This window comes from Podarcis bocagei (genome assembly GCF_964188305.1).
Source record: "Podarcis bocagei genome assembly, chromosome: 14".
Taxonomy (NCBI): domain Eukaryota; kingdom Metazoa; phylum Chordata; class Lepidosauria; order Squamata; family Lacertidae; genus Podarcis; species Podarcis bocagei.
Window position 1 is genome coordinate 41,480,779 of NC_138139.1, and position 27,834 is coordinate 41,508,612.

At 47.5% G+C, this 27,834-nt stretch overlaps 1 protein-coding gene across 1 annotated transcript in view; it reads left to right on the forward strand.

The window, feature by feature from the left end:
- The first annotated feature begins 3,704 nt into the window (after window positions 1–3,704).
- The window catches only part of XYLT1 (xylosyltransferase 1), a 165,073-nt gene continuing 140,943 nt past the window's right edge, over window positions 3,705–27,834 (forward strand). The window contains exon 1 of the mRNA XM_081169484.1: window positions 3,705–4,138. Coding sequence (XP_081025610.1) covers window positions 3,821–4,138 — 318 coding nt within the window. The 5' untranslated portion in view covers window positions 3,705–3,820. The remainder of the gene's footprint in view (window positions 4,139–27,834) is intronic.

A 27,834-nucleotide genomic window follows, 5' to 3' on the forward strand; every position in this document is an offset into this window, starting at 1 on the left:
GCTGTTGGTCTCTCTGCCTCCTCCCCCCTGCTCCTTTTTCCTTCCCTCATCTACTTTTCTGACAAATGACCTTGATTTGTAATGCAGGCAGCAACTCGTCCCCCTTCGGCCCACGTAGGCCTCAGCGTTTCCTTCAGGGAGAGCAAACTTCGACAGAAAGCTCAATATTTGAGGACCCATTGGCACATTTCTCAGAAGCAGCCCCAAGACAGCCCATGATATGAGTGGCGTCTCCTAAAAATAACCTCCTTCCATAGGCGTGCCTGCACTGTTGCTTCACAGCTTCCCTGCTCAGGGGCTTCAACCTTCGCTCTAGCTGCTGGAGAAAAACGCCACAGTAGGGAAGGCCCATGGCTCAGTGGGAGAACATCTTTTTTTGTGTAGTGATGGTCCCAGGTATCTCTAGGTAGGGCTGGGAGATAGCCACTCCCAGAGAATCATCAGGGCAGACAGTACAAAGCTAGATGGGCCATAGTTTGATTCAGTAAAGTGAAGGGCTGTAACTCTATGATACTACTTTAAGCAGTCTGGGCTTCCCCCGAAAGAATCCCAGGAACTGTAGTTTGTCAAGGGTGCAGAGAGTTTTCATGCCCCTCACAGAGTTACAATTCTTAGAATAGTTTCATAGTCAATCTCTTTTCACAGGGAACTCTGAGAATCTTAGCTCCCTGAGGGGAATAGGGGTCTCCTTAGGAGACCCTTAGCACCCTTTACAAACTACAGCTCCCAGAATTATTTGGGGGAAGCCATGAGCACTTGGAAGTGGTATCATAGGGCTTTCAGGGTGTGGTGTGAATGTGGCCAGTACTAAGCTAAATGGTTCAATGGCCAAACTCTGTTTAAGGAAGCTTCCTCTGTTTGCACAAGTCATCCATTCTATTTCAACACAATAATGATGAGCCAGAATCTGCTCTTAAAAGGGGGTGGAGAACCTCAGGGCCAATAGAGAGATGAAACCCTGGAGAGTTGATGCCAACCAGCATAGACAATAGTAGATGGACCAATGACCTCCCTCAGTATTAGGGAGTGTTCTAGGTTCTTAAATGCAGCAAGTGGCTGAGAAGGCACACTCTGTACTACCAGAGAACAGGATGGTATCAGCTCAGCACAGTTTATCTCTCCCAGACCTTTACTCCAAAAATGCAGTTGAGAATCTGGCCCACTAACTTCTTAATTAAGAAGCAAAGTACCAATCAATTGTGAGGCTGTTGCTATGCGGGTGCCACATCACAAGAAAGGAGAGCAGATAAGGGGGGCACTTTGACTGTGCAATGAAAAACACGTAAGATAATATTTATTTGGTTCAGCTGAAAAGAAGTGTCACAAAACCTCAGCGTTTGAGGAAATAATAAAGGACAAAAAAGCTAATTGTCTTGAGTAGATTTTTGCAGGTTTCTAGAGCTACGGCTGCAATTGTAAGGCTGCTTTTAAGCAGGGAATTATTTTTACCTATCACAAACCTCTCTGCGTGGCATTCCAAGCGGCATGTTATTATTATTATTTTAAAAACTGAAATCTTTATATCCATTTGTTAGTAATAACCCACCTGACAGCTTTTATCAGCACAAGCTCTAACAGACAAAAGGCTGCGCATTTGCAGGAAACTAACAAGAAAAAGTTGTTCAGGTTTTGCTGAATAATTTAAGTATGATCAGTAGCAGTAATAATATTTTGCTCCAGTTATAGAATCTTAGGATCACAGAGCTGTAGAGTTGGAAGGGATCCCCAGTGGTGTCATCTAGTCCAATCCCCTGCATTGCAGGAATAACACCTAATAACAGGTAGGTGATGGCAGGTACACTGACATTTGAAATACTTAGTCAGCCAATGAGTTGTGTGGTGGCTTCTGGGTGTCCCCTCTGTTGAGCACTCCTCGTGATGTTTTTGAACAAAGCTGCCCGGAGCTTGGTTGGTAGCGGCTATATATTGAGCATTCATTCTGATTTGTTTGCAGGGAGGTTAGATGATGGTGATGCACCAGGCATTATCCCACACTTTCCAGTGCATTTCCCTCCCACTTTCTTTATCACAAAAGTCTTGCTTTTTGGAAGGAAGCGGATTTCATTGCACAAGAGCTCTGAATCAACTCTAATTGCGCAACCTGAGCCTGCTATTTATAGTAAAATAAGTGCTAGCGCTCATTTACAGATTCAGCTAACTTCAGTGAGGATTAGCCCTAAACAACTTAGGCCCACAGCACCTTAAGGACTGTCTGCTTCCTGATGCTCCACATCAGTCACTGAGATCTTCGGATGGAACACCTTTGATTGCCCTTGAGCAGGCATAGGCAAACTTGGTCCTCCAGATGTTTTGGGACTACAACTCCCACCACCCCTAGCTAACAGGACCAGTGGTCAGGGATGATGGGAGGTGTAGTCCCAAAACATCTGGAAGGCCCGATTTTACCTATGCCTGCCCTTGAGGTTTGGCCAGCCTTTAGTATGGCAGCCCTTGCGCTGTGGAACTCTGTCAACAAAGTTCAGATGGTGTGCTTTATGCTTTCTGTTAGGTCTTTTTAAATGGCTACTGTTCAAATAGGCCTTTGGAATGTGATTTGTTTTTATCGATGTTATTGTAGTATTATGTTGTCATGTTGCACACCGCCTTGTATGTGTGTGTGAGTTGCAACATCCTTATCAAAAGGGCTTTTTTTCCAAAGCTCCGCTTAAATGCAATCGACTTGTTTTCAGCAGGACTTACTCGCCAGCAGGTGCACAGTGGCGGAGCTCCATGCTCCGGCACCGGGGGAGAAGAGCAGGCGGGGGCGGGGCGCCCAGCGCGGGCGGGGGGCAGCCGCGATGGAACCCCACCGGGATCGCGCTGCCGGGGGCGGTGTGCTCCCCCCGCCCCCTCTTCCTCCGCCAGTGCAGGTGCATGCATAGGAATGCAGCCTTACAGTCCCGCTGAAGCCCGCAATCTTAGGCGCAGTGTTCCTCCAAACTGTGGCTGCGTACACACACCATCCATACATCCCTGCAAAAATCTGGGAACTGTAGTTCCCCCTCCACGGAGCAACAATTCCCAGCACCCTGAACGAACTGCAACCCCCGGGATTCCGCGGGAGGGCGGGGATGCGCTTGGGCGACGTCTGTGCACGCAGCAATTGCTGCGAGGCCAGAACAACGCGCGGGCGCGCTCCCCCCTTCACACGCCGACTCGCGTGCCTTTAAGAGCGCGGCGTGCTCTCAGGCAATAGCTCGGCACGCGAAGCAGCTCTCGCTCGGCCCAGAGGCTCCCAAAACTGGGAATCGCACCTGCTATAATAGTCGCGGATCGAGCCGCCCTTAAAGGCACAGCTGGAAAGGGGTGGCCGGGGACGCGGGCGCACGGCAGCTAAGCCGGGCGCCCCTCTCGGTTGCGAGCCGTGCCAAGGCGCATCCGGAGAGAGACGCCCCCACCCCCTGCCTGTCCAAAGCCCCCAGACCAGCTTCTCCTCCTCCTGAAACAAGGCGCCGCTCGCTCGCTCGGCTGCGCCGCCGCCGGCTCCTCCCCACCGTCTCCTTTGCGCGCACGCCCCTCGCCGGCCAAGCCCCTCTCCTCCCCTCGGCTCGTCTGGAGCGAGCGAGCGCGGGGCTGCCTCGCCTGCCTGGCTGCCGGAGGGCCGGGCCTCCTCGGCTCCTCTCGCCTGCCTGCCTGCTCTCCGCCTCCTCGGCCGCCTCCGCCTCCTCCTCCTGCTGCTGACGTCTCGTCCGTCTGAAAAACTCCAGGCGGCGGCGGCGGATGCGGCGCTTCTGAGTGGCTCAGCGAGCAGCAGCAGCAGCAGCAGCAATCCCGAGCAGCAGCAGCAGCAGCCGCCGCCGCCGCTGCCTCCGCCGCGAAGATGGTGGTGGTGGCCGCGTCGCCTTCGCCGTCTTCGTCCGCGGCCGCGTCGTGCGCCCGCCGCCTGGCCCGCCGCTCGCGCTCGGCGCTGGTCTTGGCGCTCACCGTGCTGCTCGTGCAGACGCTGGTCGTGTGGAATTTCAGCAGCCTGGACTCCGGCGAGGAGGAGCAGCAGCGCCCGCCGCAGGGCAGCAGCAGCCGCAGCGCCAGCCGCCGCCGAGAGAAGCGCGACCTGGAGAGCAGCAACCCTGGCCACGACGGGCACCGCGCGCACCAGCACCGCAAGGGACCCGGCGCCTTTCGCGCCAAGGCGGCGATGGTAAGGGGCGCCTTCCCTCAGCTCGCGGGAGAGGAGGTGAGGAGCGGGGAGAGTGAGGCTAGGAAAGGCAGCGGCTTCCCCCACCCCCCTTCCCTCCAAAGATGCTCTGAAGGGCAAGCCCTGGAGGGCGCCGCCGGTGGCCCTGGAGAAGACGCCGTGGCCGCCTTTGCGCGCCTGTGCGCCCAAGACGCCTTGGCGCGCGTCTTACCCGTCTGGCGGCGCACTTCTTCGGAAGGCAGCCTCCGCTTCGAAGGGACTTACTGCGGGGTTAGGGGTCGCAGGGTGGTGGGTTAACCCCTTCCCGCCTGCCAGCTGCGTCTTTCCTTCTCTTATCTCCCTCTCCCCGCCTCCTCTCTCGTACTCCCCGCGTGGTGATCTCGTCTATCGGACTGTGTTGGGTTTCTGTGATGGATGTCCCTTGGGGGGAAACAGTGTTGTTGAATTGGGCTCCTTGGGAATTTTGTACAGAGTGGACTTTAAAAACAAACAAGCACGCGCAACATACAGCCCAAGCCTGATCTAATGCGTTTTGGCTCCGAAGTGAGTCCCGCTGAGGGCAGAGCCGCACTATGCAATATATGGGCTTGCTCAAGAGTAAATAGGGATTTCCACCGTGGCAGGGCTTGCTGGAGGAGCATGCCTCTATGCGCTTGGTGGGACTTGGGAGGAAACATTCTTAATATTTGGGGCTGTCATTCTGAGACCTCGGGTGCCTTTTGGGGTTTACCTTTAGGTGGAAGAAGGATGGGGTACTGATGGTGAGTGGAGATGAAGTCCTTAAAAAAAAAAGACTTTAAGGTGGCCAGCACAGAGAAAAAGTAGTAAGATGATTCATGACAAGGTATGTGTGGTATTTTCCCCCTTTCCATTCTCAATCATGATGTTTGGTGTCTTGCTCAAAGAATAGTCCGGAGAAGTCCTGGGAGTCCTCTTTGCACTCTACAGTTCTTAGATGGAACGGGTTGTCTCGCAATGTCTTCTTCTTCATCTTTGCCAAGTAAGACTGCCTTCTATGAACACAGTCTTAACGATGTGTCCATAAGTGACTGCAGAGTCCAATTCTGGATCCACACCTCCTTCTTGCAGTGTGTGCCGTGGTTGTAGAGGTGTCTTAGGGTTGAGCATCAGGCAAGGGATGGATGGCAACCCAGGAGGCTTCCACATGCCAGCTTGCTTTGCACTTGGTGCAGCTCACACATGCAGGTGTACCACATCATCCACAGGATTACGTTGTTCTCAGGAAAATGCCATCACATATAATCTCCCCCCTATTATATCCAGATTTGCTGTTTCTGGGTTTTGGGTTTTTTTTTAAGAAAAAAAGCTTTCTGGATTTTCTGTTGAAATTATAACTCTGGATTAAATATGGGCTGGAAGGCTCTATTTATGAGAACCATGTCATTTGGGCTTAGGGAAAGTGCCCTGAGAACCTGTAGAAATATGTGTCTCTCTTTTATTAACTTGAGTGTATCCTGGTTTTAAATCTGTATCATAGGTGAGGGTGCGTGAACCAGTCAATTTCAGATTATCGTTTTTCCCTGTCTTAAGCTTGATTCTCCACATTCCCACAACTTGTGACAGAGTTCATCAGCATTTTAGTTCGAATTTCTCCAATATACACATGGTTGTATGCAATTTTACCTAAAGTATACATTTTTGCAAAGCAGTTCCCCCTAACTATAATGCATTCCTTTATGTTACTTTCACCTGCTATGTGTGTTTATATGCAGACTAGTATATGGATCTTTGTACATATAGGTTGGCTGAAGAGCTGCACTGCCAAATTCAGAGAAGTGCAAATTTCGAAGTTCGGCAGTGTCTTGATTTTGCTTATTGCTTCAGAAAGTGAAGGATCAGTAAGTTCACCTTTGAGTGTGAACTGAATTGAATTGCTCTCCAGTCCTTATCCAGGGGCAGGTAGCCAGGGTTTTCTTCTAGACACGGAGGAGTTTCTGAAAGTTGGATCTGGGTGCTAAAGGGAAGAAAAAGAAGAAAGAACTCAAAGCACACAATTTGGAAGTCTCTTCCAGCTTGCGATGTGCTGGTGTGGTGCATGTACTCCTACACCCTGTGGCATTTTCTCGAGCCGGGGTGGCTCACCCTGGCCATAGAGCAAACTTTTCTGGGACCCCACTGATTTTGGCAGAGTTGGGTTCAGTGGAGAGATTTAAACCTCTCTGCAGAGCCCAGATATGGATCACTGCCTGCCACCCCAGACATCGGATCAATCATTTGATGAGCAGGGAGGGCTGGCCGAAGGAGGCAGCTCTGTGCATGTGTGCGTATGCAACAATGTTTGATGGGCACGACTCCTCTTTGAGTCCCCTGCTATGTGCCTTGCCCAGGCTCACCATCCCTGGCGTAGGAGTCAACTCCTAGAGGCCAAGGTCCCTTTGCCCCCCGCCCCAATATTTGAGGTCTTGGACCCCCCCTCCAAGTTGAAGGGCATTGCCATTCTTGTGGTGTGCGTGTGCCGTGTCATATGATCGATTATGTGGGGTGAGGCTTACTTGGCTCCTTCCCCAATATTTTCTTCAATACCCCAGGCCTTGGGTGGCAAGTGCAAGCAACCTTTTAATCAAAAGAGTTGTTCAGTTCCCCATATGTTTTAAATATATGCTGTCTGGATTTTCGGAAGTGTTGAGCCAAGGCTTGGGTTGAAAACCTCCCTTTGAAGGCTTGGGCTGAGTCTTGGAGCACGCTGGAATCCTAAATTGGATGCCTCTGACCCTGTGCTGAGTGAATTCCATTGTCCTACCTCTGCAGGTAACACTGCCACTTCTTGTGCAGCTAGGGCAAGAGCTTGTCGAGCAAACCAATAAAATTTTGAGACAGAATCTTTCGAAACTATAGGGATGGTCTTTGCCCCTCTTGAAAGTGACCCAGTGCTTCAGCGGCATTTTCCTTCGCCAGGCTGGCTTTGCTTTCGACAAGCCTACCTGAGTCGACGTTTCCACAGCGCTGCTTTGTAAAGAACTCCTCGGTCCTGAGGTTTGAACCTCCTCCACCAACGCTTAATACAGCTGTAATTTTAAAAAGTGTCTGCCTTCATATTCAAGAAAGGTAGCCAGCACAACTCCTTTGCTGGCGGAGACTGCATGTCTGCCTCACGAGGATGCTGCAGTTTCATCCTGCGTTTAGTCAGTGAGTTGAGCTAGAAGGTGACCACTAAAGACCCTTCCCATTCTAGCTTCTAGAAGATCCCATCTGCCTCACTGTGGTGGCACTTTTATGACTTAAATTCTAAGCAACCCACCTTAATTCTAGCTCAGTCTGTTTGGATTCTCTAACTGGGGAAACTCCCTCCAAGTCAACCTTTTCTTGGAGGGGGGCAGTGCTGAGGTGTTCATTGGGTTAAGAAAGGCATTCAGCACATTCTGAGGCATCCTTTTTCACGTGTTCCATGGGACGTTGTTAAATAGGTCCAGAAAGATCTACAGTACCCCCCAAAAAAACCATTAAAAATCCCCCACTGTGTCTTGGGATCACAATATTTCCCTGAAGGAAATCCTGTAGATCCAATGAATTAACTCTACCTGGCGTGCCGGGTTTAGATCAACAACAGCACATTGCTCCTCTCCTTAAAATTACCCCAATGGTTCCCCAGGAAGGACAGAACAGCCATATTTTGGAACGCAAATATTTTTGTAGCTGGATGAAAATTTCGGTGCATATTTTATTTTAAGGGTAGCTGTCTTAAATCATTTGAAGTTGCCCTCTGTCCTGGCTTTGGGGTTTAACAGCTGAGCTGTAGCAAAAGCATCCTAGTTTTGGATCTCTCAGAAGGTCGTTTTTTTTAACTTTCAAAGCTGCTGTGAGCCGTGTCACACCAGTGCCGAGTTAACTTCCCTACTGAGCATTAATCTCGCTTTTTAAAACACACTCTTTTCCTTGTGCCCTTTGGCGGTTTGCTCAGCTGCTTCGGGTGTGGGAGCCCCTGGCTATCACCCACAATTCTTCCCTTTGGCTATCAACTGATAAGGGGAAGGGGAGCAAGAGGAGAAATGTCCCAGAGGCCTTCGGCACATCAGCAGTTTCCCCAACTACCTTAAAGGCACAGGCGCCTCCCGGATATCCACTGCATTTCTCTTCCATCTCCCTTCTTGCGTTTGCGACCCCGCCCTGCCTCATCTCACTGGAGCCCTTTAGCCTTGGAGCTCAACTTTTTCCCACTCTTTTGAGCCCAGGGGGAAGAGGAGAACAGAAGCCCTAAGTGACCTTTGTTTTCCTTTTGGAGGGTTTGCTGTGCTATACCCACCTGAGGAATTTCGTTCCCTGAAGCAACCAAACTATCCACAGGGGACCTAGTTATGAAACAGCAGAGGGGAAAGTGCTTTAACTGGGTTCTCTATTATTAGAAGCCCTCTTAGGGGACTCAATTATTTTGAAATGCATCGCTTGCTGAGTCATCAAAATCTCCCCCCAAAGTTGAGGGGCATTTTCCTTCGCTGCTAGGATATTTGCATTGGGGATTTTATATATATATATTTGCTTTCGTAGATATATATATTCTTCTCTCTGTGTATAATATTCCAAAGCAAAGCATGGTGCTGAGCGGTCCCTGAACAGGTAGATCAGGAAGGACTTGCGATGCTGATGAAATGGGCAGCAATGTTGCAAGGAATGCATGTGGTGTTGAAAATATTGCCCCCTCACACATATTTTTAAAAATGAACATTACGGGTTGATTTCAGGCGAGTTCTTTCCAGAGCACACCCACTGAAATGAAGGGACGCAAGTTAGTCCTGCCCATTAATTCCAGTGGGTATACTCTGAGTAGGACTAGCATGGAAAACAACTTTATATCTTTCCTGCTAGAACAGGCCAGGAAATGTTTGTTTTACTTACCTCTTAAGGTAAGTAAACCTTAGCTTTATCTTCTCCTGAAGATATCCTGCAAGGCAGCCAAGCATTAGATCAGGGTTTTCCTTCTTCTAAATGGGCTACCTTACCAAGTCGTTGATAAGCCCCACCTGCCCTTTACGTCCCTCTACAGCTCATGCAGAAAACACCTTCTTGACCATTGGACCCACTATTGGTCTCATTCGCTCAATCTGCCATAGCCTGTCTTCACATGCAGGGGGAGTCCCTAACTCACCAAGGGTTTGAGACCCATCGGCTGCCCTCACCTGGTTTAGCCGGCCAATCAAAGCGGCTGCTGTCACATGCTGACAGCTTCTGGGAGCCGCAGGTGAGAGCTGAGTGCAGGGTGAGGACCAAAGGTGGGCAAGCCACCCTCAAAGGAGCAGGATGTGTCCCCTCACCAGCGGTACTCCCCCTCCCGTAACGCCCCCATACACCCCCGGGTTGATATTACCTGTTTACTAAAAGGATTCATATGCCACTTTTCATTCAGGGTATCAAAGTTGTGTACAGCAAGATTTAAACAATGAAATATAATTAAAACTACATCAAATGATATATCAAACAAGGGGCATGTCTCTTGACGACATTCCTTTTTCAGGAAGCCTTTTCAAGCGGAGGTTTTTATCCTTGTCAGTTTCTTGTATCGGATTTGAAATTGCTTTTATTGTTGATGGTTTTTATCCTTAATTGCTCTGAGATGCTTTTATGGGAAGTGATTCATAAAATAAATAAATAAAAGTAAAAATAAGCATACAGTCCTCATACAGTAGGCACAAACGATTGAGCTGGTGATCAGTGGTCTTTAATTCACTCAAGCGTTTGCAGTCCAGTTGCCAACAAGAAACCACCAGTGAAGGTGTCCGCTGGATTTCTGAGGGGAGACTGTTGCACAAAACAGGTACCCCTACAGAGAAACAGCCTACTCCTGGTTGGTGCCAGGTGGGTCAGAGCAGGCTGTGGTGCCACACACGGGGGGTTCTTTATTTGGGGGATGGTGGACCAGGTCCTTATCTTCCCCCACCCCTCACAGGCCAAGTTTGACTGTTGGTTGGGGCCACAGCCCTGTCAGTCACCTGATGCCACTGTGATGCCATCAACCCATTTTTTGCATAGGGCTGCAAATGGAAGGCACAGTCAGCTGATCACTGGGCCTTCTGCTATGATCAGCTGATTGCCAGGACTTGTGAAGTGATGGGCATAGGACAGCCAACCAGCTGATTGTTGGGTGCCTGCAAAGTCCCATTGGCCCAGCCACTTCTTTCCCTGCACCTAATGCCCTATGGCAACAGGCGTAGTCCTGGTGGGTATGGCTTAGCCACAGCGACCTTGCAGGCCAAACGGGGAGCCCTGGCAGGCTGAATTAGACTTGATGCTCTATGTTCAGCCTTTTACCTCCAAGGCAAGGGTAGCCAACAAGGTGCACTGCAGATGCAGGTGGACTTGCAACTCCCATCAGCCTCAGCTAGCGCAACCAATGGCTGGGATTGACTGGAGTTGTAGTCCAGCAGTGTCTGGAGGGTGCCAAACTGGCAAACCTTGTTCAAGACACCACATGTTGATCTTCCCCTTTCCCAATTTTCCTCACTTTCAGCCCTATGAGGTAGATTGTGTACACACACACACACACACACAGAGAGAGAGAGAGAGAGAGAGAGAGAGAGAGAGACCCTTGAAAACCCAGTGAGCTATTTATGGCTGAGAAGTAATTTGAAGCCAGGACGTCTGGCCTGGTATGACTTCGCTATTGCACCTTCCTGGCTTTTTGAGACTGAAGGACTGTCATGAAACCGGAAACTGGACTTTGCCATTCATGACAGCACTGTTAGCACACAAGTGGCTGTAATAAGAATGACCAAAGGCAGTGGAGGCAACAAAATCATTTGACAATGGGATATTTTGGATCTGGGGGTCAAAAGAAAAGGAAAAGTTTCTGCCTGCCCCCCCCCCCTTTAGCACTGAGAGAAATCTTATTACAAAGCTTTCCGTTAACCAGGCTCTGCTTAATAAAACAAACAAATCTCTTCAGCCTCTGAGCTAATGTATGCATTATTTAAGAACACTGTTAAAAGGCGGCAGCCTAAATGGATGGGCTACTGTGTCAGTTGTCTCATTAAGTCTCTCTCTCTTAGGCTTTCTCTTTTTTAATTTGGCTTTTTACGGCCCACCTAAGATTTGAGACAGATTATAAACCACTTGGTTCATATTCACAGCATCTCTGATTGGTGGGCAAGTCGTGCGCTATTCCCGAATGCCGGATCTTTCAGAAGCACTCTGCTGTGAGCTTTGGCAAGTTAACGGAATGCAAAGGAACATAGGAAACTGCCCGGTCCTGAGTCAAACCATTGGGCCATCTAGCTCAATATTGTCTACACTGACTGGCAGCAGCTCTCTGGGGTTTCTGGCAGGGGACATTCCCAGCCCTACCTGGAGATGATGGGGATTGAACCGGGGATCTTTCTATTTATTTTCTCCAAGGAGCTCAAGATGCTACACATAGTTCTCCTCCTTGTTTAATCCCCGCAACAACCCTGTGAGGTAGGTTAGGCTGAGAGGCAATGAAGGACCTTCATGACCAAGTGGGGATTTGAACCCTAGTCTCCCAGGTCCTAGTCCAACACACTAACCACTGCACACCACACTGGTTCACTCAGCACCCTGAAACTGCACTGTGGGACAACCAGAGGGTTTGGATCATGATAGGTGCCTTGTTCTCACTACCCCCCTTTTTAATATTAAGGTTTCATTGGTCCACCAATTTTTCCCACTCCCCCCCAAAAAAATTTTCCATATCACTCTGCAGTTGTTCTTATTTGAAATTAAAGCCTATTCATTTTTCTGCTGTAACAAGAGAGGACCAGCTGTTGTACACAAGAAATCTACGCCTGGTGTGCATATCCCACCAAGTGTTGAAATTAACAGTATGAAATAAGCCATACGGTTACCTGGTTTGTATCTTTTCCTGAAAATACTTTTCTCGTCCTTAATTCTGTGTGTGTTCCGAAGATGCAACGTTCCGTGTAGATATTTCCAAAAACCTCATGTTGATGCTGGATGACTCGAGGGGAGAGGAGCATGAGCTGGGGTATAATTCGCAAATGTTGTTCAGAGCGTGCGGCTTGCAATTCTCCTGATTCGTCTCTGCAAAGCTGGAGTAAATTTTGCTCCTGGCAGAGTCAGTAGGGCCTGTTGCTATCCAGAACATAGGAAGCTGCCTTGCACTGAGTCAAACCATTGGTCCACCTAGTTCTATCTTGTCTACACCAGGGACATTTCTGGCAGGACCTGGAGATGCCGGGGGTTGCACCCGGACCTCCTGCATGCAAATCAGATACCCTACCTCTGAGCTACAGGCCTCCCACTTTTTACCCAGCTACAACTGCACAGCTAAGGTTTTCCTTGGGGTTGACCTTCTGCTCTTTAATTCAATTGTCCCATGTTTCATTAGCTTGCAGCCAGGCTTGAGGTGACATTAACTGCACCTTCTCATTTAACTTGTCCTTTACAAAACAAGCAAACAAAAAAAAAAACGCAGGTAGCACTAACTGTGTATGTGGCGGGTGACAATTATTAGAATCGCTGAAGACAGGGAGGAGGAACTTTTCCCTTTCCCTTTTTGGTGCTTTTCTGATGCTTCCATTGGCATCGAGGAGAAATCCCCTGTCGGTACTTACACGGGATTTTCCCCAAAGCAAATTTAAATCTTCTGAAGAGGGACTTTCCGCTGGACTGTAGCAAGGGAGGAAAGCATCAGAGAAGTTCCTCCTCCAGGCTTGCTGCAATCCCAGTAATTAACTCCCCTCCCGAAAAAACGGATGCTGCTGGCATTAAGCACAGTAGTGCCTGGTGTCCATTGAGACAGGGCAGAAGGCAGAGAAAAAGAAAAGTAGCTCTCTGCCCCCCCCCAAACAACCTGGTACCATCCAGATGTTTGGGAGTACTGTTCCCCATAGACAATGGTCAGGGATGATGGGAATTGTAGTCCAGACCATCTGGACGGCACCAGGTTTGGGGAAGACTGCCCATGATGATGTCAAAGGCTGTAAACCAGATCTTTTAGTGGCTGTAAGTGTGCACGTCTCTGTTATAGACTGTGGGGCTGTTCTGTTTGGTGGGTTGTTGTTGTTGTTAACACCAGCTGAGGATTCTGGCTTTAAAAAGCATAATTACTGTTGCTGTAATAATGGCATCAAACAAGCAATTATTTTTTTGTGTGTGTTTTAAATTTTGCATTGCGGAGCACAATTTCCTCCTTGGATCAGTGCAAACATTTTTATACGTTGTGCACCACAATAGGCCAATAACAATACAGAAAATTTATTCACATTTGTCATCTGGCTGTGCCATTTCTTGGTGTTAGAATAACGGGTTGCTGCCCCCAAGGAGTTGCCACGCCGAATTAGAAAAAGCCTATCCAGTGTCAATGACACTCAAAAGACCTGCACATAGGAATGGAAGGGTTTCCCTTTTTCCCCAGCATGGAGAAGGATGGGGAGAAAACTGGGGCCGGCTGGCTAAGACTGTCATGAGTAGTGTTAGAAGCTGAGGTTTGAAAGCTAGGAGCTAAACGGCACCTTAAACCTAGGTTATGGGCACAACAATGGAATGTCTAGGCGTGCTTTTCTTAAAACAATAATTCAAAGCTGAAAATGAATGAAGGCACCTAAAATATTATGTTCATTTTTCACATGGTCTAGTCCTTCCCCCGGGACGCGGGCAGCACTGTGGTCTAAACCACTGAGCCTCTCGGGCTTGCTGATCAGGAGGTTGGCAGTTCGAATCCCCGTGATGGGGTGAGCTTCCGTTGCTCGGTCCCAGCTCCTTTCAACCTAGCAGTTCAAATGCACCCCAAAAAGTGCAAGTAGATAAATAGGTACTGCTCTGGCTGGAAGGTAAACAGTGTTTCCATGCACTGCTCTGGTTTCACCAGAAGTGGCTTAGTCATGCTGGCCACATGACCCGGAAAAACTGTCTGCGGACAAACGCCGGCTCCCTCGGCCTGTAAACCGAGATGAGCGCCGCAACCCCAGAGTTGTTCACGACTGCACTTAACTGTCAGGGGTCCTTTATCTTTTTTAGTCCTTCCCCTACCCACCCCCCCTGATATTCTTAAGAGGGTCTCTTCTCCAGTCTACTCCAGAAAGTAGCTGGAAGTGGGAAAGCAGAAAAAGGTCCTTCTTTCCTTCCACTCTACAGTTCCACTCTGAAATCTTAGGTGCAGGACTGCGCCCAGAGCTCAGAAACTTCTCGCGCTAATGAAATTCCCTGTCACAAAACACGCCTAGAACAACGGGAGTTTCGAACACTGGTCATGAGCTCTGATGTCACCTTCTGTTTGTTTCCCTGCCAGTCAAAAGCTGCGCCAAATGAACCAATGGTCTATCTTAGTAAAAGGCAGCTTCCTGTGATAAATATGGAGCGCTGGCAAGAGTGATTTGCTCTTCCTGCAGCAGCTGACTGGGTGGGGAGTGACAGACAGAGAGGAGGAAGGATGGTTCCGCCCACCATTGACACATGACCATGGATAGGACAGGTGTGGCCAATGTCCCTAACTCTTGGCCTAGGCCTTGGAACTCTTTTCCCCCAAAATTCTCTTTTCTTGCTGGGAGGCAAGCAGATCTCGAGGTGTAGCATGCAGAATCCAGAGTGTACCATGGAGGATTACCAACTTTTTTAGGCTGGTGGGAACATTCAGAATTCTGAGAGTGTTTTGTGGGTGCCATTCACAAAATGGCTGCCATGGTGCATGGTGCTTCACAAACTGGATTTGTAGAACATGGTGGGGCATGGCAAAAACACAGAATGGATATTTCGTGAGATCTTTTGTGGGTGCCATAGGGCACACTGGAGGAAACTCATTGGCAACACCTGGGGTAACAAAATGGCGGAGTAATAACAAGATGGAACTGGAAGAATATTCTCATTGCTAGTTTCAACCCTACCATTCCAGGTACATCACGTGCATCTGGATTTAAGCATGTCAGTTGCCTCCTAAACCAAAAGGGCCTCCTACTGAAACGGTCTGGAAGGTCCAGAATCCCACTTATGCCTAGAGAACACGGAGCCCTTGGAAGCTTGACCCAAGTTCTAATCCGACCCTTGGGATGAAATAGATTCTCCACCCCTGCTCTGAACTTAACAAGTGTTTATACCTGCATAGCTTTCTGGTCATGCACTGTTTACCGAAGAGAGATTCGGCTTAAAGTTTCCTCACGGACTGTAGCCATAACTCATGAGTGCTGCAAGCATGTTTATATTCACTCCATAACTAGGAGAGTAGTCTCTTCGCTTACCACCATAAATGGTGAGGCTCGAGGAGTCGTGTTCCCGATTTCTGCACCGCATAGCTGTTGTTTCTCGTGCTGAGCAAAAACGGAAGGTTACTGTGGGACACTTGTCATCTGCCCTCTTATTTTGAGAGGCGATTTGGGAATTCTTCAGAGGTATACCATACATACAATTGGCCTCTTTTTCTTTCTTTCCCTGTTTTTTGTTTTTTTATTTTTTGGGTGGGAGTAATAATGGGTTGAAATGCTATAGTCAGTTATTTGGGGAGACTTTAATAAAATGACTTGGCAAAGAGCAGAAGGCTTCATTGACTATTTACAACAGCCTGGCTGAGGTTTTCTCCTTCAGGTTTTGGGGTGGGGCAGGTTTAGCTGTTTTCACATTATTGTTGTATCTGTGGTCTATTATGTTCGGGTTGTGTTCTGGTGAATGGGGCCTTTATTAAATAAATTGGCTGAAAGGAGTGGAGGGATGACACTGCAGAGTCCTGTGATCCCTGGGTTGTGAATAGTTGTTAAATGTCAAATTGCATCTACTCTTTTCTCATAAGATAGAGTTCATTTCAGCTGCGTCTTCCTACTACTATTATTCTTTTGATAAAGGCTAATTACTGTATACACTTGGTATAAATAGCCTGATCTTCAGAAGAATCATTTAAGTGTGTCTGTATGTGGCAGGGTGGACATTACCCCTGATGCCAGAATTTAATTTTGGGTAGGGATCAGTGAGCATCCTTGACCTTGTCCCAAAGGGTTGAGATCTCCAGAGCATTTTGAGATCATCCTTGGTGGAGGAAACTGCCTTATACCAAGGATCAGGCTATTGGTTTATCTAGCTCACTAACTGATGTGATGGGCACTGGTTCTCTAGGGTTTCAGACAGGTAGTTTCCCCCAGTCCTACCTGGAGATCCTGAGGATTGAACCTAGGACCTTCTGCATTCAAAGCAGATGCTCTATGACTGAGCTAAGAACTGCCCACCAAGGGACTCACTGGTATTTTTCATGCAGAATGGGTTCTCAAAAACCTAGCTTGGAGCAGAGGCAAAGGTTTAACTACTCCCGGTCTCTGGAGGAGTGGGCTGCCTTTTATCTTTGGGAACCAGACACCAAGTTCAAGCATCTCCCAACATTTTCCCTACCACACTCATCAAAGAGGAGGCTGTTGTCTGCCAGGATTGGGATGGCAATTTCCATCAGCCCCAGCAAGCATGGCCAATGGCTGGGGTAGATGGGAGCTGTAGTTCAGTAACATCTGGAGGGCTAAAGGTGCCCTATCCTTGATATAATCCAATCCGCTGATCAGTGCAGGAAATCCAGGGTTAGAAGATCTCCAACAAGCCTCTGTTTTGAAGGCAGCATAGTTGTGGGTCATGATGCCCATATGCTGCTTCCATTATCTGGGTCCCCCCGCCTCTCGATGAGTGAAATCTGCCAATTTCAGTTTCTTTCTCTTTCTCATTTCCTCACTCTTTAATTTAAATTCTCCAGTTCATTTCTGCATCAATTTGTGAATATTTTTAAAAATGAAAACTCACCTGCATTTTACTGCCGTTTTCTCCTAATATACACATTTTTGCAAAGGGATTTCCCCCAGTGGAACACATGTTGGAGTGTTATTTTCACTGATGTGTGTGGGGGGGTGTATTTTTTTTTTAATACTGATGTATGTGTTTTAATGCACACTTTACCCTAATATATGCACTTAATGTGCCCTTTACCTGGCTGGAGAACTGAGCTGCAAAATTCAGCTGAATTTCAGAGGGTGGTTGCATTTCAGTTTGTACTAGGTAGGTTCAGCACCCATGGGAATAGATAATTTCTCCTCCATCCTTACCTCTGAATACCTGTCATGGGGGGAGACAATGGGAGAGGGGTCTTCATTTGTTTATTCATTCTTCCATTTACATCCCACCTTTTCTCCAAGGAGCTCAAGGTGGCATCCACAGTTCTCTCCCTTTCATTTTATCATCACAACAACCCTGTGAGGTAGGTTAGGCTGAGAGACTGCAACTGGCCCAAAGTCAACCAGTGGAGCTTTGCGGTTGAGTGAGGATTGGAACCCTGGCTCTCCAGGTCCTGGTCTGACTCCGCAAGCACTGCACCACTTCCCAGAGACATCTGGCTGGCCACTGCAGAGAACAGGATGCTGGTCTGGATAAGGCATTTTCTCTGATTCAGAAAGGCTCTTCTCATGTTCATCCCTTGGCAAGGGCAAGCCCAACCACTTCTGTAGGTAATTGACTCCGTTGTTGAATTGTTCTTACCATCAAGAGGTTTCTCGCTAACGTTCATTTAAAATATCCTTGACCACTTGGATTTCCATGCCTTTTTTCTTTTGTGGTATTCGGAGCTGACTTTCAAACCACCCTAATGCAACAATGCCATGGCCCTCAATGGCATAGTAAGAGCCGTTCTGGCGTGGTGGTTAGACTGGGAAAACATGGGTTCGTATCCCCATTTAGGCTGCATACACAGCACACCTTTGAAGCATGCCCTCCCCTCCCCCCAAGAATCATGGGAACTGTAGTTTGTTAAGGGTGCTGGGAATTGTAGCTGGACTAGATGACTCTTGGAATCCCTTCCAACAATTCTAGGACACTATAAGTTCTTTTATCAAACACACAGAAGGATATCTCACCTATGCTCTGGGCACTTAGTATAATCTCAAGAATGCCATTACAATTATTAGTCACTATATTTTTCAATCTTAATGAGCCTTAAAAAAAAACAAAAAACCCACACTAGAATTTCCACCTTGCCAAGACTGCTAGGAGTAGCAGCAAAAGATACTTCAGTGTCATGCAGAGGCAGCCAACACGTTGCCCTCCAGATATTGCAAGACTATAATTCCCATAATCCCTTACCATGGTTGTGCTGTCTGGGGCTGATGGGAGTTGCAGTTCAACGACATACAGAGGGCCTTTCGTTGACTACCTTTGGCATAAAGGTACCACAGCAAGGATGGGAAAGCTTTTACAGCCCCAGGGCTACCTTCCCTTCGGGGGCCGCATGGCAGTGGTGGGTGGGGCCAGATGAAAAAGTGGATGGAACAGAGGATGCACATTCTCATCTGTGCTCAGTTTCTACAAGCTCAAACCCACTTGTGTCCTCCATCTGAATTCAGGGGCTCATTCCAACCAGGGAAACACAGAGTGTGAAGGAGGGCCAGTGAGGGGTGTGGCCTGGGGAGAGTTCCGAGAGCCAGTCAGAGAGACATGGAGGGCCGCATTCGGTCTCCAGGGCCCTTGGCTGCTCACCGCGGTACAGTAGCTTTTGCTGTCCGCACATTGGCACATCACAAAACTTCCATGTCCTGCAGCCCTGGCGCTAAGCTCAATTGAGGCAAAATGCCAAGATGTTTGCAATCTGAAGTACTGCATGACTACAAGGTATTATTCTCCTGCTGCCCACACTAACAGCTTTGCTGGCTTCATTTACACAAGAACTTCCCGAACAAGCATCCAGCTGCTATCAGGAGGCAGCTCCTTGAAGCAGAAAAGCAACATGGTTGAGGGCCTGTTATTACAACAGTAGCTGAGACTCACTTCAGCACGAGAGTCCCATTAGCAAGGTGTGTACCACATCCAGACATTTGGCAACCAACAACTTGGAAGGAGCAACAGGGGGAAAAGGGGAGGCTGGCTGTAAATTTTGAGAGGATCAACAAGGTTCTCCAGGCATGTGGTGGGTAATGTTGAAGTGCAAGAGCTCACTGTGACAGCCCTTAGAGCCACGCTTCCAAAGAGAGTCGAAAAATGCAGGCAGTTTTCCTGAACTCATTCACATACAGTGGTACCTCAGGTTAAGTACTTAATTAGTTCCGGAGGTCCGTACTTAACCTAAAACTGTTCTTAACCTGAAGCACCACTTTAGCTAATGGGGCCTCCTGCTGCCGCTGCACCGCTGGAGCACGATTTCTGTTCTCATCCTGAAGCAAAGTTCTTAACCTGAAGCACTATTTCTGGGTTAGCGGAGTCTGTAACCTGAAGCGTATGTAACCCGAGGTACCACTGTATATGTATCACACACACAACACACACACAGCAGTATGTAGCAGCAACAGTCCCTAGCGCAATGCCCAAACCCTATGCATAGTTTACTCCAATGCTATGACTCCAGTCCTATGCAAAGTTGCCCTGGAGTAAACTCCCTTGAGCTCAGTGGTGTTTAATTCTGACTGCATAGGTTCAGCTTGTAACACTGAGGTTTAACAAAAGACATTCAGCCAGCTGAAACGCAACTTTTAGTATTTAATAAGAGGTGCAAGCAACCTTGCAGGGAAGTGTAGGAACACCATCCAAAAAAAGAGAAAGAAGTACCCAGCCTCTATTTGATTCCTTGCCCCCATTCTCTGACTTTCTCTGTGGTAGTCTGCCACAAGCAATAGCAAAATCAGAAAGTCTTGTCACCACCTTTGCTTGCCCGGCTAAGAGTGGCAGACGATGCCATGACTCCTGCCCCCCCCAACCCTGTTCTGGAGCTGTTCTCTCCCTTTACTACGCAACCAACAATGATGTTATCAGCCTCTACTCCACTTCTAAGAACTGTGTTGTTTTTAATTTTTCATGTTCTTATTGTGTGGTTTGTCTTCTTTTTACTGTTATAAACAACTTTGATACATTTTTGCAATATTTTTAATAAATATAATTCCGGTGCTCAATTTTTAAAATTAATTTTACTTTATACACTGCCTTTCCTTGGAATAGTTCAAAGCAGAGGACCTGGTTCTCCACTCACCCTCTTTAACTGCTCAGCAACTCAGTAGAGGCAGGTTAGGTTGACTCTGTGTGTGTCTGGCCCAAGGTTTCCCTCTCAAGGAATCCCAGGAGCTATAGGGTGTTGGAAATTGTAACTCTGTGAGAGAGAAACTACACTTCCCATGAGTTGCAGTGCCTGTATCCAAAAAGCTTTTTACAAATATGGAGCCTTGCTTAAGCACCACTGACTTATGTTTAACAGGTCTTACTCTCAAGGAGGTCCATGTGTAGTAATGCAGCCTAACAGACCTACTGAAGTCCACAATTTTAGGCACTCGCTTCCTCCAAATATCGCACCACTGATTTAAAGCCCATTCTGCATCTCAGGCCTAGGGACTCAGGTGGCACTGTGGGTTAAACCACAGAGCCAAGGACTTGCCAATCAGAAGGTCGGCAGTTCGAATCCCCGCGACGGGGTGAGCTTCCGTCGCTCGGTCCCTGCTCCTGCCAACCTAGCAGTTCGAAAGCATGTCAAAGTGCAAGTAGATAAATAGGTACCACTCTAGCGGGAAGGTAAACGGTGTTTCCGTGCGCTGCTCTGGTTCGCCAGAAGCGGCTTAGTCATGCTGGCCACATGACCTGGAAGCTGTACGCCGGCTCCCTCGGCCAATAAAGCAAGATGAGCACCACAACCCCAGAGTCGGCCACGACTGGACCTAATGGTCAGGGGTCCCTTTACCTTTACCTACATCTCAGGAATTCTGAAAAATGTACTGTGCTGGACTTGATGGGCCTTTGGGATTGATCCAACAGAGCTTTGCTGAGTTCTTCTTAATTGCTTTCACTTCACTCATTCCTGCTAGCACTGGGAAGAAACTACCCACAACCCCTGCTCTAGCATTGTGGCTGAACAGGGAATCAGGTTTTTGTAATGGAGCAAACCATGGTGATAAGCTAGGGCTTGTCCTTGGCTCATCAACCATGGTTTGTTTGAGTTCAGAGATGGTGGTTTTTTCCCTCCCCAGGCTAGCAGGGTTGAGGGAAGCAGGGGCAATGAGCTCATGTGTGATAAGCTCTGGTTTATGGCCTATTGTGCCATGTGGGTGTGGCCTTTGAGGTGTTGAAGCTATTCTAGAACAATAGCCCAAAATCAAACTATACTGCTGCATATTGTGCTGAACACAGGCACAATAGTTCTGCTAAGTCTTCAAGGTGCTGACAAGGCTCTGTTGTGTCATACCAGAATATGTCTGTCTGGAGCCGCTTGACCTCAAGCTGTTTGTGTGAAGGATCAAAGAAGCCAGTCAGTTCTTCAGCTAAAGTGTGATTTTTAACAGATGTTTTGGTATCCTGGTTCTCAGATCTCCTCAGGCTCCCTTTAGCATGTGGATGCATGGCTAAGGGTTGCCCAGGTCATAGAAGCTTATGAGCTGCCTTTGATCATGTTAGATCTGACCCAACTCGCTACTCTAACTGGCAGTAGCTAACCTGTGGTCTCCAGCCAATGTCTTGCAGATGTTGTTCTCATCACTTGATGGGACCTTTGACGTGCACAGCACATACTCCACCACTCAGCCTCTCCCACAGGTCGACTTTGACATTGGAGCAACCAAACCAAAAGCTGAGACTCCATTAATTCTGGGATGTGGGATCAGCTTAGCAAATGGATGGGGCAGGCAGGGATGGTCACAGGTCAAACAGAACCTTCAAGAGTGAACACAACCCATATATAACTCTGGTGCGAAGGCCTATCCATCAAGGCAAAGTGGTGGCCGTGAGCACAATGGTGCTCTTGAGGCCTTCCCCTGGCACCCATGAGGCCTCTGAGCCTCTCCACTCAGCTGTCTCTGAGGACATGAGGTAGTGAGGGGAGGTTTCACCCTGACATCTCGCGGGGTCAGGCCACCGCCAGGGCCCAGCGCCCTGAAGGAGGAACAAGCTGCATTGGCTCTGGCGCTTCGCGTCTCATTCCTCCCTCGATTTGAGGGCCAGGGAGCGATGGTGCCTTTCCCCAGCCTATACTTCTGTTGATGCAGCCTAGAATAGCATTAGCCTTTTTTTTGCTGCTGCTGCTGCATCACACTGTTGACTCATGTTAAGCTTGTGGCCCACTAAGCCCTTAGATCCTTTCCCCTTGTACTGCTAGTAAGCCACAGATTCTGGCTACTGCTAACATGGAGGAGGCGGAGTAATGTGGTCTTCTAGCTACTGCTGGACGGCATCTCCCATCATCCCATGGGCCACGTTGGCTGGGCCTGATAGGAGTTGGGAGGTTCCACCAACATCTGGAGCCACCCAGAGTGGCCGGGGCGGCCCAGTTGGATGGGTGGGGTAAAAATATCATCCTCATCATCTAGAGGGTAACAGCTTCCTCATTCATGCTGTGCTACAGAGGAATGCTATAGATCCTCTTAACCCAGCTGACATGTTTCCGTTGAAACAAAAGTTGAAATGCCAGTCTGACCCATCCCCGCCAGTATGGTGCAAGTGATCACATAGGTGTTGGTGGATGTGGTTTCTGATGCAATCTGTTGCTGTCAGGCAAGAAGCAAGGCTGATTTTACTTCTCTTTTCTTTTCAGAATAATACTGTAATAATAAAAATTCTACGGATGTGGTAGGGGAGGGAAATCCTCTTTACCTCAACCAGGAAGACTCAAAAGCACTTTTGTTTTGTCAGTTTTTTGCGGGGGCGAGGTGTTAACAACTTACTTCTACACACCCTTTTCTTGGGAGTAAGCCCCACAGGTTTCAGTGGGGCAGTGGCTTTCAACCGGTCCAGATCCAAGACTCCCCTCTGACTCCCAAGCTGTGACATGGGACCCACTTTTACATTTTTGCATTTGAATTCTGCTTAATAGGGTTAATAACACTCGTTATTTGATCTTAAAAGGGCAGACAATAGGCAGTGTGTTACCTCAGGGTTCCTACTAAATGAAAACTAGTCCTGCAAAGTGGCAAGAGAAAGCTGTGAGCCTGTAGTTAACCAGAAATACGTATCTTATTTAAAAGAATGGTTCATCCCATTCAGCACTCGTGGAAATTGATAAAATGAGCTTCTAATCACAATAGCATGCCCTAGTCCAGACACATGTATAGTTCTGCTCTGATCTGGTCAGCCTAAGCTGGAATCCAGCATGGTAGTCCCAGCTTTGCTGCAGCCCACCTGGTATGGCCTCGCAATCTACCTGTGGGTTCTGACCAGTGTTAGAAACTCAGACATATAAGCTAGGCGCCAAATGGCCCCTTAAACCAGGGTTGTGGTCGCCAAAAATGCCTAGTTGCCATTTTGGGGCCAGACAGCTCGAAAATTGTATTTTTCAATACAACTTTTTGGTTCCGGAAATTCGTTCTGATTGTGCAGATAAAAAATAATGGATAGAATTCTATAGGATGTGTCGCTAATGTGTGAAAACTGCCAAGATCCAAGGATCCCCAGGCATGCAGCTCCGGATGGCGGAGAAGTCAGTTGCCATCCTGGCGCCTGGGCATCTTCACTTGGTCACAAGTGGCCGATAGCCAGGTGCAAAATGTTCCTGGCACCTGAATTTCAAACACTGGTCCCAACCCACTGCTTGAAGACCTGTGCAGTGGGATATACTTCTGAGGAAGCAGGCATAGGATCATGCTTTAGACCTCTTTCAGCAGAAAGAAATAGTGGTTGTATGGTATTGAAAGGCTAACGGATCGGTTTATAGCATCAGTTTTTGTGTTTTGGAGTCACACACCCAGGGTGAAGTAAAGCCTTCATGCATGCCGTGAAGCGGACTTCAATCTTATGATCAAATTATCTTTCTGTTTTGTTTTGAAACTTTCCTTTTGCTTGAAAATGTTCTCGGCTGTTACTGTTGCAGTGTGCATTTTGGTTTTCTTTTTTATGTTTTGTACACTACTTGCTTTTGTCTGAGCTTTTCATTGCTCTTGTATGCCTGCCTGTTGTGTGTGCACACACCTTAAGAGATGGTTTCAGGAAAAGGGGGCAAAGGCTTCAGCTGTGGGGCTGCCCCCTTTGAGAAGTCTGGTGCTGGCCATAAGCCTGCTGTACTTATTGAAGAGCAAGAGTTAGCCAGCCACTTTTAACATTTTTGATTAAAAGAGTAAATACACACACACATATCTGTAAAAAAAAAAAAATCAGAACATGCAATGTTCAAAATTAGCCAGGCACCCTGTGCATTTTGTGACTGGCATGGGTCCAGTTGAGACCATGTGAGATCTCTGGATGCTGGGTTGGCAACTGACACCTCCACCTGGCTGGCCCCTCCAGCTTTCTTAAGCAGGTAAGCAGAAGAGCCTGCGTACTGCATGTATATTCCACCTTTTCCTCCAAGGAGTATATAGTTCACCCTCCCCTTCACACTTAATGCTTACAATGACCATGTTAGGTAAATTAAGAGACTGCGATTGGCCCAAGGTTACCCAGTGAGCTTTATGGGTAGGGATTTGAACCCTGGTCTCCCAGGTGCTGGTCCAACACTCTAACCATGACCTTGGCTTCCTAGAGCAGCTATATAAATTAAGCAGGTAAATAACTATGGGAGAAACAAAATGTCACTCAGAGAAGGATCTGCGATATTTTCCTTGAAGCTTGCATTTGTTTTATTCAGGCTTGTTTTATTTGCAGTTTTAATGTATTGTCAACCGCTTTGAGATTTTTTTCTTTAAAGTCTAAAGCAGGCTTCGTCAACCTCGGTCCTCCAGATGTTTTGGGACTACAACTCCCATCATCCCTAGCTAACAGGACCAGTGGTCAGGGATGATGGGAATTGTAGTCTCAAAACATCTGGGGGGCTGAGTTTGCCTTTGCCTGGTCTAAAGTGATATTGAAATGAAATTTATAAAATAAGGCTCATTGAAGAAGAATAAAAAGTGCCTAGACATTCCGTTGTGGCAACTGTAACCTAGGTTTAAGGTGCCATTTGGCAATTAACTTACATATCTGAGTTTCTAACGCTGAGAACATGTGAACCATAATTATGTAGCCCAGCCAGGGCAACAAGCCCCATCCTATCTGATGGATGGCCCTGTTGGCTGTGACCAGTAATAGGCCTGAGATCTCCACTGCTTGGTCAGATACATCTAATCCACAGTGTTATTCTGCTGAGTTTGGGGTTGGGTATATTGCAGAAGGCCATCCCTGACCATTGGCCATGTTGGTTAAGCCTGAGGAAGTTGGGTGCCCAGCAGTGCCAGGAGGCCCACAGGGTCCTCACCTCTGGGCTGAAGACTGCTAAGGATGTGCTCTGGTGAGGGGAGCTCAGGAATCTTAACAGCAAAAACGCCTGTTGAAGGGCAAGCCATATGCACACCCACAAGCAAAGAGGAGCTGTGAGATTCACCACTGATGGAATGTCATGGCTGCTTTTGAAGTGTCAGTACAATTCCATAATGAGTATCATCAGCCAGATAACATCCCATAGATATGTTCCGTTTGATCTATTTCTGGAGCGTGCAGAATTGGGAAGAAAAATGAGGGAGATGCTTAATAATTTTGTGGCAAAAGCTAAGACTCCACCAAATTGTTGTGGAGACCGCTCCCAGCTCAAGGGATGTATTTTCTCCCCTTCTCACGCTGATATCACACAAGCTTTGTTCTGTGGGCTGCCCTCTCTGAAAAAGGAAACAATTTGTTTCATTCAGACCTCGAAATGTTTCTGTGTATTCCATTTCCAACACACAGCTGGGTCTTTCTCTCCCAGTGAATAGGGTGATCGTAGACGAGTCTGCTTGAAATTGAAGCTCATTGAGTTCAGTGGGATCTCCTTCCATATTGGTGGGTCACATTTAGGCTGCAATCCTATACGCAGTCATGTTCACTTCGTAGAGTCTGGTATGGTTGCTTTGTAAAGTCCAGTCAAAGCTAAAGCTGAAACTGGTTCCAAATTTTATGTCTTAAACCCATAGGTGGTCAAAAATGAGCCATGTTTGCAAGCCACCAACAAACGTGGCTTCACTCTGGCCATGACAGTGTGAACATGCTGGCTCCCAAGAATGTAGGAATGTTTTGTTCCTGGATTATTTAGGAAAACTTTTTGTTGCAGAGCATGGTTCAGGAAGAGGAGACATCATAATCCAGGGTTTGGACAATGTGCTTAAACCAGTAGTGTTCATCTTTTTCACACCCAGGATCCACCTTACCCAAGCATACATTTGGAGACCAATTTATTGATATTTTACCATGTATTTGTACAGTAGGTTGCGACCCACCTTGGATCCAGCCATGACACAGTAATGGTTCCCAAACCACCAGCTGAAGATCAGTGTGCTAAGCCCAAACCTTGGTTGGAGTGGAGCAAAGTGGTTGCAGTCTCTTCCTTGGAAGCCATTGTGTTTGTGCAATGCTGCTAAACCATGGTTTGACCCAGTGCTATGTGTGAATGAGGCTGTTGTGGTTTGCTGCCAGAAATCAAACCATGGTTAGTCCGCTGGGCTGGGGCTGGTTCTGAACAAACCACACTATAGCGAAAAAAACCCTGGCTTGGTATTGAGAGCTATAGTGTTTTGGCTAGGAGTTCATACCCATCCAACACATGAAGGGTGTAATAGAAGCCCTATGACCTTGCTCTCTGACCAATTATATGCATGTAAACAACTCCCCCTCCCATTTGTTGCCAATAACAAGACCCCCACCCTCAAACACCTGTGAATGCACAGACTTTAAGAGCAGGACAAGCGAGTTTGTGCATTGTCCCCTCTACATGTTGGATGTATGCACAACCCTAATGCCTTTCTCCATGTTAATATTTAGTCTCCCCTTTAAGTCTACTTATATAACTCTAGCGGGTGGTGGGATTTCTGGAGCGCAGTGCCTTTCTAAAACGGATATTGCTGTTTTTCTGAAAATTGCTTACTTTGTAAGATGGACTGTTCTATTTATCTGTATGCACCTGAGCATCCTTTATGTATCTCCCCCCCCCCCCCGCTGACTTCGTTAAGCTCCTTCTAAATTACATTGTTTTTATGGGGCTCAACACATTGCCTTGCTAAAGATGCTCATGCGGAAGGTAATTAGCATTGAATTTTGCAGTGTGATGGATTGTGGTGAAGCTTAATTGCAGCTTGTAGGTGCGTTGAGCTCTCTATACATATATTTATGCTTAGCTGTGTGATTTTTTTCTCTCTCTTTTGGAATTGCTACAAGCAGCTGAGTTTCTATTTTGATAGCAACTCACTGCTTGGCCATTCCATAAGAGTGTGTGTTGCTGCTGTCATTTTTTAAAAGTGAAAACAACATTATGCAATATAACACAGGGTCACTGCTTCAGACAAGGGGTGGGGCACCTTCAGCCCTCGAAATGTTGGATTGCAGACCATGCTTGCCAACCTTCACTGTGGCTTGTTGAAACCAGGCAGCTTCTTGGCCCATGGTCTAAAGTTGCCTTCCCCACCCCCCAAACAAACCATAGTTAAAATGAATCATACAAACCATAGTTAAGATTAATGGTTTTAAGTGGCATGACAAGCCACTCGCAGTAGCTCATTCTCATATGGTTTGATGTGACATCTAAACAGTGCCAATACTATTTCACTACTTTTGAGTTATTTTTATCTGCTTCTTCCTTGTAGCCATTATGCAGAACCAGGTCAGAACTTACTAATTTCCCGTACCTTACATTATTTTTAATGGAAGGTATGCCCATATCCATCCTTTTCTTTAGAATCTCTCAAGTTGATTCTACAAGCAATTTGTTCTGTTCTGCAACTGGTCTGCCAATCAGAGGTTGCAGTTTGAACTTATCACCCTTTGTCATCCTTTGTAGTGTTAGATTACCTTTGCTGTTGAGATTACAGGTGTCCTTCTCCTTGTTTGAGGCTGTTTTTCAAAAGGTGGAAGGTCACCAAAAACTC